Source organism: Aythya ferina, assembly GCF_964211825.1.
Source record: "Aythya ferina genome assembly, chromosome: 1".
NCBI classification, from domain to species: Eukaryota; Metazoa; Chordata; class Aves; order Anseriformes; family Anatidae; genus Aythya; species Aythya ferina.
The window spans coordinates 178,477,359-178,496,013 of record NC_140296.1 but is presented as its reverse complement, the minus strand read 5'-3'; the positions used below and the strand labels follow the sequence as shown (position 1 = coordinate 178,496,013).

At 44.2% G+C, this 18,655-nt stretch overlaps 2 protein-coding genes across 6 annotated transcripts in view; one reads left to right on the top strand and one right to left on the bottom strand.

Moving 5' to 3' along the window:
* Positions 1 to 2,754, bottom strand: part of ZNF277 (zinc finger protein 277) — a 55,201-nt gene extending 52,447 nt beyond the window's left edge. Inside the window, exon 1 of the mRNA XM_084534650.1 lies at positions 2,697 to 2,754. Coding sequence (XP_084390776.1) covers positions 2,697 to 2,739 — 43 coding nt within the window. The 5' untranslated portion in view covers positions 2,740 to 2,754. The remainder of the gene's footprint in view (positions 1 to 2,696) is intronic.
* A 150-nt stretch (positions 2,755 to 2,904) lies between these two features.
* Positions 2,905 to 18,655, top strand: part of DOCK4 (dedicator of cytokinesis 4) — a 250,160-nt gene continuing 234,409 nt past the window's right edge. For 3 of the 5 annotated variants that reach the window (XM_084534618.1, XM_084534617.1, XM_084534615.1), the window contains exon 1: positions 2,906 to 3,158. In XM_084534618.1, coding sequence (XP_084390744.1) covers positions 3,122 to 3,158 — 37 coding nt within the window. In that variant the 5' untranslated portion in view covers positions 2,906 to 3,121. Of the gene's footprint in view, positions 3,159 to 18,655 lie in introns of all 5 variants that reach the window. The other 2 variants (XM_084534619.1, XM_084534616.1) reach the window with 2 other exon arrangements.

Below are 18,655 nucleotides of genomic sequence, written 5' to 3'. Positions count from 1 at the left end.
AACAACTGGAGAGGCTGGACTGTACATGTGAGAGGTCCAAACATCAGCAACTTGAGGGACCAGGGTGTATGCACATTTCAACAGCATCATGAGAAGCGACAGAAGTGAGTAGAAGGAGACCATCATTTAGAAACACTGAGTCTGAGACGCTGTGTAACTGGCCCCTGGTTCAGGAATGGATGTTAAACAGCCTTAGAGCCCATGCTGATATATAAGAGGTCTTTAAACATGAGGGTGCCTGAAAATCTAGAGAGGAATTGTGTATTTTCTCTAGTGAATGTCAGTCCTGATGAACCAGAAAGGAAGAACAAGACTGGGCTATCCGTATTGTTGTTTATGTGAGTGGTAGAGGTGTTTATGAGGATATGATCAAGGCATTGCTCTGTGGTTGCCGGTATGGCCAGCCATTTAATTTTCCTGTTCCTGCATGCCCCTCTTGAATGCATGCTCAGCCTTGCTACTGGCCAGACCTGCAGAAAGGAACAACAGCAGCCACATCCATGAGCCACGAGAGAGAAAAATCTCTGAGGTCTGTAAATACACAGGACTGGCTTTCAGCAACCAGGAAAGAGGAATCCTTGGATCCCAGAGTCCATTGGATTGAGCAGCTCTTAACAAACATAACTTAAAATAGAGCTGAAGAAATGATACTTATAGTATAAGAAACAAAACTTTCACTGAAGTATCCTCTAGGTAGCAATGAAAATGAGTAGACATGTACACGACCAGTCAAACTTCAGTTTTTCACAGTAAGCCAAATTCCTTTAAAACAGGACACAAGAGATAGATGTGGGATAGTAAGATGTGCTCTGACGTGGTTTGCTCTGGGAACACAGTACTGAAAAGCATTTGAACACATTAAAACCCTAAGCAAGAAACTGTAACTTTCAGACTGCCTATGAATCTATGAAAGACACACTTCCAAAAAAATAAAAATAAAAAAAAATCCATTGCCAGATGCTGTAAGAAATGTTGATATGTAGCTTAATTAATGTAGGCTGAATAACTTGTACTGTGGACAGTGATATGTTTTTATAAGCCACTCAGTGACAGCTGCTGGAGTAAATTAACTAGAAAGTAACGCAGTCCTGCATTTATACAAGCGCAGGCTTTCCTATAAACAGGATACAGCAGGACAGGAAAAAGTATTTTACTTTCCTGTATTCTGTCTCCAAAGAAGTGACACCTTCTCAGGTGCACATGGAAGCACACCATGATGCCAGAGTGAACAGCTGTGTGGAAATGAAACTTGTGGAAGAAGAGGAATTTTGCTCAGAGCCAGGGAAATGATAGTATTAGTGTCAAGTATTTTCTTTGCCTACAGGCAGTGCTTTATACTACAAGACCTGTTTATTCTAAGTGACTGGACCATAAATGAATAATTTTGAAAAGGATGTTTCAGCTATTGGCTAGTTTTGTCTTTGTTCAAGGCAAGAAGAAAGACATGCTCCGAGCCTAATAAAAACATGCTGAAGACAGTCACGGCTAACATGACAGACAGCAATTAAAAGGCTGTGGCAGAATTTCATGACTCCCAGCCAACACGCTGGCAGCCTTCTCTCATGGAGAGGAAGATTGCTCGGACGTACATGGAAATCTATAGGCTGGGACAGAAGTTAATTCAGCCTGGCACCTACTATTTTGATTTTCAATCCTGACTTTTACGCATATTGTCATGTAGGGACTCCAAAGGATCTGCAACAGGATGTAAAGAGAGTTTGGGAATCCTGAGCAAAGTCACTGAATGGTCACTAATCCAATGTCTTTACACAAGTTACCTGGAAAAACCTGAAACTCACCTCACTGTCCCTAGTACCCCACAGCCCTACATGCAGTGTCACACAGATTTTGCACAGACAAAAGTGTTGGACCTTTTAACCAGTTAAACCAACACAGCTCTGCCTCTGTGTGCAGTTACACTAGTGTAGTCCTCTAGAAGTGATGGGCTTTTCATGGAGGTGAAGCTTATGCCAACACAATGCCACACAAATAAAGTAAGCACTGCTTTAACTAGCAGCACAATGAAAATGAGTTTTGTGAACAGAAGCAGGGGACATACTAGAGAAACACCACAGATGTCGCTTAAATTACTCTTTACCTGAGTTTGACAACTAAAAGAGGAACCAAACAGGCGCGCTCCAGACCTAGGTTTGAAGCTGCCTGCTTGGATGACTTCTTCCAACGTGTCTTTCACACTACGGGTGACTTAGAAATCCAACTTAATGCGAAAATAAAGGCTAAAAGACAACCTGAACTAGAACAACTTGTACTGCTTTCCTCTCTGAGTTGTGAAAACATTAAAACTGAGTTTTTTGTTCAGCTGAAACCGCAACATCCCAGTTCAAAGCAACGATTTGACTGAAGGGCGGTGTTTTTGTTTTAAAGACAGATGAATTACTCGTGTCAGAGGTGTTGTGTACCCGGTGCGGCCCGCAGCACTGCACACTGCACCCCCTTTTTTCCCCTATTTTCCCCGTTTTCCCCCAGGACCACCCCACGCAACCCCCACTCCCGCACCCCCCTCGCAGCGCCCAGGTGCCTCCCGTAGCCCCCACCGGAGCCGGGGGGCTCGCTCCGCATCACCCACTCCGACACGGAGCCAAACCCCGCCGGGACCACCCCGGCACCCCCAAACCCAGCCGTGTGCCCCCTTCGCCCCCTTCACCCCCAGACCCCGGCGCTCCCCCCGCACTCACCTCCCCGCTCCGCCCGCCCGCCGGCCCCGCGGGGCGCCGCCATTTCGCCGCTCCCTCCCTCCCTCCCTCCCTCCCTCCACGCTCCGCCTCCCTCCCTGCCTCCCTCCCTCCCTCCCTCCCCCGGCGGCCGCGGGGCCGGCCGGGGCTCGTAGTCCGCTCCGTGCCGCCGGCGGCGAGGGGCGCGGCCGCGGCGAGGCACTACGTTGCCCGGCGTGCAGCGGGCCGGCGGCTATAAGTGGCTGGCGGCCGAGCGGCGGCTCCGGTCGGTCTGTCCGGCCGCCCGCCCGGCTGTCTGTCTGTCTGTCCGTCTGTCGGTGGGTCCGCAGGAACAATGCCCCAGCCGGCGGAGCCGGGCAGCCGCGGCTGAGCAGCAGCCCGCCAGGCGGAGCCGGCCGCCGCTCCGAGCGGGGAGCGCTGCCGCCGGCATGTGGATACCCACGGAGCACGAGAAGTACGGCGTGGGTGAGTGAGGGGCCGGGGGAACGGGAGCGCTGCCGGCCCCGCCGCGACACCTGCTCGCCCCCCGGGCACCGCTGCGAGCCGCCGGGAGGGCTCCCCCCGCTCCCCCCGCTCCCCGCCCCGCATTGTTCGCTCCGTGCCGAGCCCGGCCGCAACTTTGCCCCGGGGCAGGGCTGCGGAGCCCGCCGGGTCGCTTTGTGGCGGTGCGCGCCGCTTTTTTTTGAATATATTTTTTCTCCCCTTTTTTGGCACCGCCGCGCCGCCTCGTCCCGCACAATGGCCCCGCTTCGCCGAGCCGGGCTGTGCGGCAACTTGGGCGAGCTGCTCGGCCAGCAGCAGCCCCGCCGGCTCGCCCAGGTGGGGCTGGGCTGCGGGACGCCCCCTGCCCGGGGCGAGCCGAGCCCTAAAAACCTCGCTGGGACCCCCCCGGGGCGGCTGGCAGGGGGTTAGCAGCCGAACATCGCGAGCTGCAGCCCCCCCCTCGGTGCGTTTGTTGTTGGGTTTTGTCTGCGTGCGCCTCTTTCTTTTGTTTTGCTTTTTTTTTTTTATTTTTTTTATTTCCGAGAGTAGCGCGCTATGTCCCAATTGCAGCGCTTTTTTCCCGCTTTGTGAGGGAAGCGCGACCGCCGAGCATCCCTTGTAACGCCACCGACGGGCACCCAGCAGCCTGCCCCTTGTCTGCCCGGCTGCCAGCATCTCCCCCAGCATCTCCCCCGTTTGGCTGAGCCTTTCGGTGGGTGAGCGCTGTGGAGCTTTGTCCTGCTCTCCCCTCCTTTCCTCTCCCCTCCTCACTCGGGCTCAGCTTGTGCCGAGCGATCTCAGCCCGCTAAAGAGGTGCGCTCGCAGCTTCTCAGCAGCAAGCTTGCTTGGGATCGGCCAGAAAACATAGAACTGAAAGAATCCTCCTCGTCTGTGCAGATATCGTATAGTCACGAGTCGGTGCTTATTCCTGTTTAAATTCATTGCGTGGTTTTCTGCCATTCGCCTTCCAGAGGCTATTCAAGATGGTAACAAAAAGCCACTGTTCCCTTCGGGTCCGCTGTGCCCCTGGGACGGGGCAGCAGCGTGGTTTGCACCGCCACCGCGAAATGATGGAAAACGGGTCTGAAGTGGTTATTTTGGCTCAGGGGCTGTGTTTTACGCTGCGTGCTTGCTCACCTGCACGATGAGTGCTATCTGCAAAATCTTCACACCCAACTACGGTGTCAGCTATTGTGCTGCCTGGCGGCGGTAGGGGAGGCTGGAGGAAGAGTTGTCTCTTGCTGTGTAATTCTTTAAACTTTGATTTATGAAAGCCACTTTACACAATCCTGCGTTTTGTACCAAAGATCTACTTTTGTATATTCCTTTTTAAAGTCGTGCTATTGCTGTGTTTCCAAGCAGTTTTTAAATAACTGTGTGTCTATCTGCCCTGGTAAAACGGGTGCATTATAAAACCCTTGGAGAATCCTGATTAGTTGTACCAAGCATATGTATCCTTTGTATGAAGAGCTCAGGGCTTGCATTAACATCAGACCTCATCTGCATTTTCAATCTGAATTTTGCAGCACATGCTGTGTGCTGCACATTTCTACTGTGACATGCCAAAATGGATGAATAACCAGGCAACAGCCACCTGGCTGCACTGAAGGGTTGCTGGTAGCCAGGTGGCTGTTGCTCGCTTGCACAGCCTGACTGATCCCCCCCTTTGAAGAGCAGTCAATGCAAGTAGCCATCTCTTCATTATTTTATTTTAAACTTTTGCCTGCTAGCTACCGATGATATATAATTGCTTTTTCTGAGAAGGCTGCTGTACTCCGAGTTCATTTATTCGTAGCATTCTGCTGTGATGACCATTGCACTTCGATGTGATGTTCTTTGTACTGCAATTTTGTGCGTTTCATTTCTAAGGCAGTAGATTTTGTCAGCTCTTTATTATCCCCCAGGATGCTAAATGTGAGGCACTGGAGCAGCTTGCCCAGAGAAGCTGTGGATGCCCCATCCCTGATGTGGTTCAAGGTCAGGTTGGATGAGGCCCTGGGCAACCTGACCCAGTGTGGGGCATCCCTGCCCGTGGCAGGGGGGTTGGAGGCAGGTGATCTTGAAGGTGCCTGCCAACCCGAGCCCTTCAGCAATTGAAGTAAGCATTGGAATAGAAGTGCTTCTGAGAAAGTTTGCTTTGTCTGGGTTTTGATATCTTTATTTGCCAAACAGAAGGCTAAACTTCTGTATTTCACTTTGATGTTTCGTTTGCATTGAATTATCCCCTCAGCTGTTGTGTCAAACTAGTGACAGCATCACACAAAGCATCCACCAGCCAGTTACATGGGGCATGCAGCACGATGTGCCCTGATATAGGGGCAGGAGAGGTGAGCTTTTGTGGGTTTCTTGGATTGCTGTTAACGGTAGCTAAAACTGGTAGATGTCAAGTGGAGTTGGCTCAAATACATTGCATGCTGTTCTACACGGACTTGGAACATAACAGCACAATATTGTTTAGAACAATAACCAAATCCTTTGTTAAAATGAGTCATTTAAGACTGTAGCTGTGGATCCTCTGCAGACAGCAAACCAGCAAGTGCAGCTTTCAAAGTTGATTCTTGCTGCCTGGTGCAAACCAGAAACTTCTAGCTGTAATAAATTAAAAAAAAAAAAAAAAAAAAAAAGAGAAATCACAAGAGTAAATGGATTTTTTTGTAGATGCTGTCTGTGGTTAGGCAGTCTGAATGTAAAGGATCGGTTTTTCTTTTTACCTCACCAGGTCTGCATACTGCTGTATTGTCTCTGCTCTTTGATTTACCTGCACCTTGTGGGATGCATTTATGCTCTCTGGAATGTAGGTGGCTTACCTTTGTCTGGTAAGCACATCACTTGCCAAAATTTGTTGGGAAGGCATTTTTTAGATTCTAATGGAAAGATCAGAGAATAATTAAGCAGCTGCTGAATGCCTCGCCTAATTTATAGGTGGCATGTTGTTCCTGGTCCTGAAGTCATTCCATGTAGCATAATCTACCAATTTAGCTCAGAAGTTTAAATAGTGCTTGGTATTTTAGTGTGGTTAAGCTATAAATCTGGCTTCCCAAAGGGGTCTGAAGTGTGGCTATCTCCCATTTTATAAAGGGAAACGGAAGGATTAAATGACTTCGTGCTATAAGCTGAGGTTTATGGGAGGCATAAGCCAGGAGTGTATTAGTTGATCACAGGAGCTGTATTGATTGGCACACAGCAAAAGCCGAATCAGTTGGCTTGTGCCCCATTCCTCTGAGTTGCAGTTGGACAAGTCTCACTGGCAATCGTGTTGAAAGCTGCTGAGATATCTTTGTCCTCATGCTGCAGTCACTTTTTTTTTTGACTTTGAGGTTACATTACTGTAAATGAGCTTGTTGTTGAGCTAAACAAACCAACAAAGAAGAGCAAGACTGTGATGTGGCCACTGTCATGATGTATCTGTCATAAACATGCTAGGCATCTAGTATAAAGTGGTTTGTTTAACGAGTGCTTCATCAACTTCTCTTCCATCCCTCTCTAAGCAGTACAAACAATGCTCTTATTTCCCTTCTCTTATGTTGATCTTGCCTCACAGTTTTATGTGGAATTCAGTTTGCATTTTTGCCTTGTACTAATATGACTTCTAATAATGAACCTGCAGCAAGCTGCCTAAATCTCTATTGAGAGGTGAGCCCGGTGCTTGTTGGGGCTCATGAACCCCATCTGGCTAGGGAGCAGGTGGGGTGATCTTTGTCCTGTTACAGCATGGACTGTTTGGGGCTGCAGGGAGGTGAATGTGGGGTGGTATGAGGCATGGAGGCTGAACCTGGCAGGACATCCGTGTTCCCTCCACACCCCCGGGCAGTGGGAGCCCATTTCCATTTCATGAAATACTCCTTGAATTGTAGCTCTTCGAGATACAAGACTTGTGGGCCTTACATTGTCACAAAGGGTTTTGTACCGATTTAGGATAACAGTCAAATAAAAATGTCGTTTTACTGGTCTTCTACATAAGCAATAACTATCAGTATCTTCCAGAAATAAGTGATCTCAGCATACAGCTTTTGGACTAAAAGTAACTGCTTTCTGTTGGAGAGCAGAACCTAAAGGATAAGGTTTTAAAAGCCAGGTCATAAGACTAGCCCTAATTTAACTTGTGTGATTGTGAAATCAGTGAAATTGCATTGAAATAAGACTAACACAAGATTTATTTCTTTCAATGGCTTTTAATAGTTGCTTCCAAACACCTAGAGTCTTTGGTATGGGTGTAATCTGAATGTCCTTACCATCTCCTGAGGACAATGCAGAGCTGGTTGGTTCCTTAACACCGTCTTACATAGCTCCCATCAGAGTTTTCGTCTTTCCTGTTCACTGTGTATATGGAGCTACTAGGGAGGGGAAAATTTAAGACTGATGTTACGGTGCTGGCAGCTGTATACTGATGACACTGTCTTTTTCTTCCTGTTCAACTGTATTGAGCTTTTTGTCAGCATTCACCTTTTTCAGTGTTGGACTTGTGTGGCTACTAGCTGGGCAAGATTTAGCTAAAAGATAAGGGAGCAGTGGTGAATTAAATAATGCAAGGAGTGAAGGCTGGAGTCTGTAAATGCTTCTGGGAGCTCAGACAGCATGTGATGCAGTCACTAACTTCTCTGTCAAGGAGGCTATGATCTGTTATTTTACTATTATCATGCAGATAGTGGAAACCTCTTGCACTGCTGTGAGGTTGTCTCCCAGAACTGCCTTTTGAGACACCTTCTTGCTTCCCTAACCTGCAGCCAGGAAACAAAACCCCAATATAAAACAGGATTTCACGTTTACAGACTAGTTCAAGGTGAACATGTTTTTTACCACTTTCCATAGTTTCCAGCTCATGTGAGTGTAATTCACTGTGCAGGTTTTGGCCTATAAATTCTCTGTAATTTGAGTCTTGGGATGAAGGAATATCCTGAAGAGAGCACTTTGAGATCTTGGATCATTTGGGGTACTTGAATGGATGCAGGCACTGATGGAGCTTTCAGCAAAAACCTCGCACCCCCTGGGAGAAGTGCTGCTTCATTTCTTTAGGTTGAGCACGTGTGAGTGGTGTATGTGTGGGGTTTGTTTTATCGCTGCAGGATTGGTAGTTGATTCTGTGAAGGTACAGGGAAAACTAGATATGACCCCTCAAAGTCCTCTTGAGCCTGTCTTGGTGGTTTTGCAAAGAAGGGTAGAAATGCAAACGTCTTGCTTCACTCTCAGTCTGGAATTTTGTTTGTTATTGTATGTTTTTGCATGTCCTTTTGTGAGGAATTGGGAAAAAATGCTTTCTGAGGTGACCACTGTCTGATTTCCAGTTGGAAGCCAGATGTTCTCCCAGAGGGAGATACTGCTTTTGTTTTCTGGTTTGCATTGGTTGTAGGAAGGGTCTAGTGCTAATGTAATACCCAGGTTTAGTAGTTTTGAGGGACAATCAATAGAAACACAGGGACATATATGTCTAATTAGACATATGTCTAATATGTCTTTTGAGAGGCTTAGTCTGTGCTACTTTCTCAGGGCCTAGTCAACTCAGTCTCTTCTGAAGGATGTTTGGCAGCGTGGTCTTCAACATGCTGGTAATGGAGCATTTGTGACTTCTGTAGTCAGTGCTTAGCAATCCTACTGCTAGAAAGTTTTCAGCACTGGAGTACGGTTTTCCTCTGGCATATATCATTATGAGTATATGAAAATTTGCTGAGACTGTTTAATCTGTGAGCGAAATAGCTCCAGTTACTTCAGCCTTGCCTTGTAGGCCATGTTGGTCTTATCCTTGGCCTTAAGCTCTGTCCAAAACTGGACGGAGAAGCTGGGTCAGGCAGAGTAGGAGAACCTTTCTGTGTGCTCTCCAGGCACTGTGCCTGCCCGTCGCTCCCACTGTGCTATCTGTGCCTCTTGCAGCAGCACCACGCTGACTCACGTTCAGCTGGGAACCACAGAGCAGTCCTCCAGATCCTTTTCTGGGGTATGGCTGTCTAGACAGTCATTCCCCATCCCGTATTTGTCAGCTGATTACTTCTGCTCATGTGTGACACTTTGCATTTGTCCCCAGTGAACTGCGCCTTATTTTTTCCATACTATTTCTCCTGGTTTTCAGCCGTGCTGCCTCCCAAGTTTCCCTTCTCACATAAGCCTGTTGGAAGCACCTTGTCTGACAGCTTTGTTGTGAGAGACGCAGTTTAGGAACTGTGCTTGCTAACTGAAGCAGTGCTTGATGAGCAACTGAAAGATACTTGGATGCCACCAGGATTTGCCATTAGTTTTGGATCTTTGTATGTTTAAATGGAATGTTTTCTTCAGATCTTTGCAAAAACAAAAGACTGAGGTGATAGCTACTTTGTGTCTATCTTCTTAATGCATGTTTCTTGTTGTTCCGAACGTGTGTTATATTTTATGTAGTTTAAATAGGATGTGAGAAGTTGTCAACTGTGCTTTCTTAGGCACCTGAAATGTTTCTTTTGAAAATAATGCTGATCTAATTTCCAGATGCTCTGGGGTGGATGCAGGAGCTGCAAACAGTGCAGCTCTGAAAGTCACCTGTGATGGGGACAAAGAAAGAAGCTTGGATTTTGCACTTTGTAACACATTGTGCTTGTTGGTTTCTGCTTTCTTGAGTAAGAAAATAGGGTAGAATCTAATAAGAGTTTTGTAGGGATTTAAAAAAAAAAAAAAAGGCAGCTCTGGTAAGGGATGAGGCAAGAAGATGTGCTCTTGAAGGCATGTTAATACAAAGAAAACCCTGCTGATACAGATTGCATGTTTTGCCTTTCCCCAGTTAAGGAACCAAGTCGATTTTTTTCAGATTCACATGTGATATTTATCTATTTCTTTAATAATAACAGCTGGAATTATCATAACTGAAAGTAAGGAAGTCTTACTGGGGTCTCCAGTACTTTGAGTTTTGTTGTCTTGGTAGTTTGCATGTGGAAAAACACAACAGCAGAAAAAGGAATAAACCCCCGGTTTGGGTCATCAGTTTGCTGAACTCAGAATAAGGCATTTGAAGGATGACTTAAGTTTATTTCAGTGTTGTTTGCATTACTGGATTTTGTCTGCTTTTGGCCTTGCAAGGCTCTGGGAGCGGGCGGTGGCTGATCTCATGCAGTCAGGAGGTAAATGCTGAGCTTGTGCTGCTTTTCTGGCAGCAGAGGAGGAACAGGGTGCCCTTCCTCAGTCACTGCTTGCTATTTCTCTGGTTTTTAGTAGTACTTGCACTGAACTTAAAACTTTTGAGATTGATTTAGAAATGAAAATGATTCATAATCATAAAGATCATGTGTATACTGACACCTCTTCAATAATTTGCATTGAATGTAAGTGAATCTATAGATGCTGGGGATAACTGGTAGGCACCAACTGCAGAATAGGGGCCTTCTGTGATAAGTTACTGTTTATTTTTTTATCAAAGCATTATTTTACTATCAAAAAGCATTAACTATTTAATGGGATAATGTTTCATGTCATGAGGTTGTAGTGCGAAAAGTAATTGATTACTCCCCAAAGCCTTGTTTCAACTTTCCTACAGAACAAACTAATGAGTGAAGGATGCACAAGATGCCTCATGGAGAAAGCTGTATTTCTGCTGCTTTGTTTTCTTCTATACATTAAATGCAAGTTAGCTGCAAAAATTGCATTACTTAACAATCATACAAACAGCAATTGGGCATTGATTCCTAGTAATGTGGAAGGCTATATAATTATGAAACCATTATTTTTCTATAAGGTAGAATTACTGTTTTTCTAGGTAATGTTCTTGGTGAAATCATATACATTTCTAAGGAAAAGTTCTCTGTAAAGGTGGTTATTTGATTTTTTTTTTTTTTTTTTTTTAAGTGTAATGTCTTTTAATTTTTTTTGAGAAAGAAAAAAGTAGCCTTGAGGAAACTGAAATGTCATCAGTGGCTGATAAAGGTACCTCTGATTCCATGGGCACAGTGGAGAGACACTCCCCGAAATGAAACTATAGAGAAATCGTTTTTAGGTTGTAAGCGCTTAGTTCTGGTAAGTGATATTGGTAGCTTTCATAAAGGATAAAGTTGGCTAATATTTTGTCACTTAAAAGCATGTGCCAAGCTGCTTTTCTCACATCTGTTGGCTCTGTGAGGATAAGGAGCTTGACATGCAGCTTCTGCCTTTGCATGGGATTCAGAATTGCTCCTTTCTGGTGTTAATGTTATCCTCTCTAATTATGGCAAAGGAAGAAGAAATCTGAATATGTATTTTTGAAACAATTTACTGGCTAAGTGCTTGCAGAGCTGCAGTGTTATTCACGGTTAATAGTGGAAACTTCTTGAACATTCGTCACTTATCTGTCTCTTCCCTATTCCTTCACCTTCCCCCCCTTCCCCAGCTTCCTTCCTTTTTTGGTCTGTAAAGCTTCAGACTTAAAGAAAAAAAAAAAAAAAAAGAGGAAATCCTAAGGTGGAAAACAACGGAAGATCACTGCTCTTCTATTTCAGTGTAAGAGCACATGTCAGTGCTGTAGAGAGGTCACTCCTTCAGCTATACTTGCTTCTCTTCCTCCACCCGCCCATACTGGAATGAAATTGAATAGCTAATTATAACTGAGGCCAAAATGCTGGGACTTCCTGATATCCTTTCTTCTGCTTGGGATAACAAAGGACCCAAAAGCTAAATCTCCTTTCTCGCTGGGCCAGCTGTAGCTCTGAGTGCTCAGCTGTGTCAAACAAACAGGCTTATTGCTGTCTCTTGCCAGGTTAAAGAGGTAAAGTAAGGGTAGAGATAACTGCCTGCACATACTTTGCCATTATATTAATCTTAGGAAGATGTGCTAATGATAGTGGTATGCATCCCAAGTTACACATTTTCCAGTTACTTACATAAGAAGAAAGTTAAATTTTGTACTTTTTTTTTTTTTTGCAAATCAGATTGGAAGACAAAATACTTACATATAGTCCTTTCTGCATGCAAGTTAGGCTTTTGTAATAATTCAACTATCCAAGGCCTTTTGAAAGATTTCTTACCACCAATTAATTACAAAAGAGTAGTAAAAGATGCCAAAAACAGATAATATTTTAGAATATTACAGACCTTTTCAAGAAAGTGTGTGGTATTCTTGCATGTCTGAGGTAACCGTTAGTTTAGAGTTTAATCCTCTTTGAAGGTTGTATTTTGAGATGTGCTGTGTTAAACAATATTCAGAGGAATGAGATAACAGGCTCCCCAAGTTCTGATTTAGGGTAGTATGGAAATCCCTCCTTCCACAGTCACCTGCAGAGTTAATGTTTTTTTTAGGTTGCCCTCTGTGGTTTCTTCTGGAAAACACTGTGGTTCTGTTTTGTGTTTTTTTCTTCCCCTGCTTAAATAAGTGGTAGCTTTTTCTCAAGCTATGCAATTATAATCTGCTCTAAGAAGCAGTATTTAAAGCTTGTTCCCTTGGTGAAGAGCATTGGCTTCCTAGCAGCGGGAAGGATGTGTGGGGTCAGTTCTGCTGCTGCTCCCTGTCTGTTGTTCAGCGTTAGACCACAGCCCCGGCTTTAGCTTTTTCACGTTTAAACGTGGTCACGCCTGCTTACGTTCAGAAATTTCACTGGGAAGACTGTGAGACTGTAAATTTGTTGGGTTTTGATGTGTTTACATGCAAAGGAAAGTGTTTTGTTTCAGTTCTGCAAAGAGTGTTCTGCTGAATAGGCTGGGGCTGGAAAAGCAATGCATCTAAAAATGTGTATTTAATAGATGTATTAAAAAATAACACCAGTTCTGAAGGTGGTTGAGATAAAGTACAGAGGTTAGTTGTTACATTAAATAGGTACAAATTGTGTGGTTTCTTTTTTCCCCTAAATCATTAGAAAAAAGCAACTTGGTAAACAAAGGAAATGCAACTGTAACAATAGAATTGCCATGAAAACCAACACAATTTCTCCCATAAAGATCTCTTTGGATTTATATGTATAAACAATGCTTCTAGCTCTTTTTTTTTTTTTTTATGAGTAGCCAGGAACTGCATTTTTGTTGAGTCCTCAGTGTGGTTGTGATGCTGATGGAGCTCTTAGCACCATGTCGCTGTTCCACCTCTGAGTGCGGTTTGCTCAGCAGAACCATGGCCAAATAGAGGCTGCTGTGGAAGGGCTTGGTGTTAGAGAAGCAAAGGTAGAGTCGAGTTATTTAACCACTAGGTGTTGAATAGACTGTTTTAAACTAGCAAGCTACTTTTTTTGTTAATCTCTGAAATTGAGTTACTGTTTGCGGAACTGTCGTAGGTTTGGCTTTTTAATGGCTGACATAAAAGCGTAAAAGGTGTTTTATGGACCTTATACAGAAGTTCAAAAGCACTGCAGACTACAAATACCGGGTTTTGTGTAGGCTGTGCACAGTTACTGTACCATATGTTAGAACAATTCAGGAAACTTGCAATAACATTGTCTTGAATACAAGGAAAGAGCTTAGGTGAGCTGAGTGTCATTGCGTGGGGGTCAGCGCAGGCATGGCCAGGCTGGGCCAGCTCTGGGGCCGTCCTGGCTCCAGCCTTGTGCTCCCCCAGCCTTGTTTTTGTGATGAACAGTTGGGAGCAGCTTATCTGGCTGACAACAACCTGCTCTTTTGGCAGGGAGGGATTCCTGCATGCCAAACCAGAGATCAGCACCTCTAGCTGGGCTGGGGATGCCCCCCATGGCAGGCCAGACCGTGGGGTTCTTCCCTTGCCTTGCTGGAAATGCCTTGGGCCTCAGCATGGTGCTGGGCTGCTGCTGACATCTGTGGGCAGCTGCCAGGGCTTTTCTGCATGGTGCTGGACCTGGCTGCATCGGGTGAGGTAGACTTGACAGTGAGCTACAGCCTAGTGAGAAGTTTAGTTAGCCTGTCAAGACTATATTGGTGTTTTTGTGGGGCAGGGACAAATAATGAGTCAAAGTAGGTGGGTTAGTTTTTGTCTTCTCATCCTGCGGTAGTGGTCTGGATTCATGAGTGTGCTGTTTTCTGAACCTTCTGCTGCTTCAAGAACTGCAAATTTTAGGCTGTTCCTACTTGTTAGTGCTATTCAGGCGGCTTTAATTTGAGCAGTTTGCCCAGCTCTTTTCTATTCAATGGCTGCTCATTAAGCTATCCTTGCTCTCAAACTGTCTCCACATGCAGCAAGCAGAGCTGTCTAAGCATGTGTCTTGGAAACTAAGTTGGGATCGACTCTTGTCAACTCTGAGCAGGCTACTAAAATGCAGTGTGAGTGTCACAAGGCAGGAAACTGAACTCTGAAGTTGCAGCTTCAGTTCTGTTGATACAAGACTGTCTAATTTTTCCAGGGAGCAAAATTTTTGGAAAAAAAAAAAAAACAAGGACAGAACCAAGAACTAGTAAGTGTACTGTGAGAGTTCAGTGAAACATAAGCAACTAAGTAAATCAAAATGAGCACAAAGGTGACACTTGTGACATCCCTTCAAGGGGCCTGTGTCTCATTGTTGCACGCTGAACTGAAGTGGACAAAACTGGAGTCCTTTCAATATAGTATGGGAAAGGAAAATAAATATTTCTGCCTAGCATAAGCAAAATACATACTTCATAATGATAACATATTCATGTGGTTGATAGAAGAAGACAGAATACCCTTGGATTAATGAAACACTTCCTAGAAATGATGTCTCAGTCCTGTCATTCAGCAGCATATTTGTTATTTATGCCCCAAAACTGGTACTCAAGCTCAAGGAAAGAAAGCCTGTTCTTAATTATGTGACTTTTATGTTCTGTACCAAATTTGGTTTGAGGTACATTACAAGAACATTTTAGGACAGGAGAAATTATTTGCCTGTGTTTTATGGGGATACTAGGCTTTTCACATCTAAGACATTGAAGCACCATCCTTAACTGCTATGGTAGCTATAAAGCTAGGGGATCACACATAATGTTTATCGTATTGGAGGCAATTTGTGTCTTCCCCCACATCCTCCTCTCAGTTAGAGGAGCTGTGAACTGACTTAATATGTTCAGGGCTTTATTTGTTAGAGGTATCCCTAGGAGGGTGTGTGGTAGGTATGCTTGCTGTGCAACAGTGTATGAGAGTAGGGACTAGAATGTGATGCATGACCTGTGTATGTATTTCTCTCAAAGCTCTTTCAAGCTGGCAGTCACCTTGTTTGTGACAGTTCCAATTGCTAAGTGTGTTTTCAACCTGTTTTCATACTGGATTTCCAATTTGTCGCGTCTCCCTGCTGTTCAGCCCTACCACAGTGAACTGAGAGTGAAGGGGAGGAAAAAGAGCTACCATGTGTCTGATAATCATTGGGCTGGCTCACATCAGGATTGTTTTTGTTTTTTTTTTTTTTGAGAGTTCCAAAGCACAATTTTTAAATATAACTTGTCTAAAGAGTTTATTATTTTTTTTCCCCTTGAAGTCTTGAATCATTTAAAGACCTTTAAAAGTAAAGGGGAATGTAGTTGCTATCAGGCTTCAGTTCCCTACCCTTATTTTTTACAGATAGCTTAATAACCCTCAGTGTTCACATCTGTATACATGTAATTTGCACAAGAAAACAAGTGGCAATATCAGTTTTCAAAAGGAATTGTTTTGTGGGTGATGTCTCCTACAGAAGGGTAGATATTAAGACAAGTTAATTAAGCGATTTTAAAAAGGAATAGGTTAGTCTCATCAGATGCACATTTAATAGACAAGCTAGCCAGGTCTGGCTTTGCTTCTCTTTAGTCCCGAAGGCTAGATAAAGAAGTCCATTGTATAGCAATTTTCTATTCTCTGAAGCAGATTTTGTTTCCAGAAATTCATCAGTCTGTAGTTCAGTCTTAAAATTGTTTTTGATTTTGCTCTAGTACTCATAGAAGTTTCTCTTAGCTAGTTTGGAATAACTGTGTTCTGCATGGACATGGATCTAGCGATTGTGGAAGGCATTCCTGCAGCCTGTGGTATGTCACACCAGCCCACGGAGGTGAAAGGAATGCTTTGGCCTCAGATGTCATGTTGAGATACTGATACTGCTAGTGTAAAATGATGCTGCACTGTTCACGAGCTGTAAACCTGATTTAAATACTCTGAATTCTACAAGCTTAGAAGTGCAACAGGGTTTTGTATCATTTGCATTGTACACGTGCACATCTCTCATAACATGATCCTTTCCGTATGAAGCTAGTTTCAGGCTTATTGGTTTATATTTCTGATAATAAGAAGAACTTAGGGGAAAAAAAGGACTAATTTTTACAGTCATGTGGAGATGTATGCAAAGATCTTGGGCAGGTTATTTTATGTTTAGCTGCAAGTTGTTTTTACTTGGAAAATATTTGTTTCAGCAAAGGTGAACTGCTATAGATCACGAAGCAGTGTAAGTGAACTAAAACTATTTATGCTAATTATGTTCTTATTGTTTTTCTTGAAAATACGGAAGCTTGAAGGTTGTTGCAGCAGCTTCAGTTGGGAGACTTGGACAGAGGTGGGCCTGCAGAGCTAGACTTGGCAAACACAGTAGGGGATAGTGAGTACTGGACTTGGGAAGTAGAGGCTGGATTGAGGGATTTTGGAGCCTAAGCTAAGTGATAAGTAGGGGCAGAGGTCAGAACTGCAGCATGCTTTTATCACGTCATGAAGTGGGATTTGCAAAGGGCTTACTAGGAGATTGGCAGAGGGGAAAGCACAGGAAGAGTCACAACTGTATGGAAGTGTGGGAAGCTTTCTCTGCCCCACTGATAGCCTTTTTGGGGCATCTGCTGCCTGCATGTGTAGGATGGAAGTTGTAATTAAGGCTTGCTGCAAAACTTGTAGAGCTTAGGCAGTGGTGGGAGCAGACCTTCTGCCCAGCCATTTCTGGCGGATGTGCTGTCAGGGTTTCCTTTTTTAAGGGATATGTAATGTTACTTGTGGTGCTATTCGGATATTATTAAAGCACACTTCAGAGACAAGACCATTTTGGGGTACTGAAGTGCTTCATTCACCTTGCATTTTCATGGTACTTTGGCTGTGTGTTTTAGGTGAGGACCTCAGATTTGAACTTTCTGTAATCAGTTGTATTTATCTCAGTTTGTAGGTCATGCAGGTTTTAGTTCACTAGATAACGACTCCAAGAGACACTTGAATGCTGCTAATGAGATTTCAGCTAATCAAAAGTCCTTCTCCTGTGGTGCCAAGTCAGGGCTTGCTGCTCTCTGAAGGAGCTGTTTCTGAACATACAGAATTCTCACTTGCAGAAAACTGCTTGGAAACTTTTGGCTGAAGGCTTGATTGTGACCGAAGAAGAGTGCTTGAACTAGGAGAGCATAATGCTGTTTCCTGCATTACGTGATGCTAGTGCATGAACAAAGGGTAGGCAGTGCTCACCTACATATTGAGGATTCAGTTGCTTAGGTGACCTACAGATGACCAAGACGATGGCTGATGCTGAAAGATACAGACGGTGGCAGGAGAAGATGTTATCTTTAATTCTGTTTTACTGGGGTGGTGGATTCTGTCAATACCGTGTTGCTTGTGGGAATCAAGTCTGAATTTCATTTGTAGGGGAACTTTGAGGTGACCAAACCAATCTTGATTAAATGACACGTTCAGTTGGCTTTAACGGAGTGCTGAGTTCACTCCGCAGAGTGTCAACATTCCCGGTATTATTTGTACCACCTCACTTAGAGCCAGTGAAATGCAGGGACTAGCAGTCCCTGGTGCTCATGTACCAAAAATACCATTTATTAAATAAAAAAGAGGAGTATGTATTTGTTCAGAAGTGTAGGAAGTGATGAATGAGTGTGATTTTGTTGAGCTAAGGTTGACTGCACATCAGAGGGCTGCTTTTTTTGAGGTCATGCCTGCTGGAGGCTGCTGCTTAGAGAGTGTCCTGGAGCTGCTGGCAAGCGTTTTATTTAGAAAACAGAGTGAGTGTGTGAGTGCACGTGTACCCATAGTGCACAAATGCCACCACAAAGGGCCTTTGCAGAGAGTGATAGGAGTTGAACCTCTATTATCATGAACTGTGTACTGCTGAAGCACAATGAATGCCTGTAATGTTTGTGAAATAGCCTTTTTACAGATGAATCACAATAGATAATTTTGAAAGGTTTCAAATTCCTATTTTATTGCATAGTTCATGTCTGTCATCTTAAATATTTATGCTTTCTAGTTTATTCTCACAAATATGATTTCAGTTTTCAAGTAATGCAGCTGTGTGTTGTGGGAGACACGCTGGTGACCTCACTAAAGACCGAATTCAGGCCATTCGGCTACTGTCCAAATTCTCTGCCAGCTTAGCTACTTGACCACCTGCTTCTGTTTTTTCATTCCCTTTGCAAATGTAGGTTTTGTTCATTTTCTGGCATCTCAACTTTGCCTTTTGTAAAAAGAAATTAAACCACGTGGGTAAGGTCTACGCTCCAGAGTGCTTGAGGTCTTTTTTTTTTTTTTTTTTTTTTTTTTTTCAGTTCTTGCAGCCATTTGAATTTCCACTGGCTGTTCAAGCCTGGCTTTGCAGGGAAAGAACAGAGGATGGCAGCTTTCGCACCTCCATGTCTACACTGCCCAACCAGGCTCGTGCAGTTCATCGTGTAGGGCATAAAGGCAGCTGTGCAGTTCTGCACAGTCACAC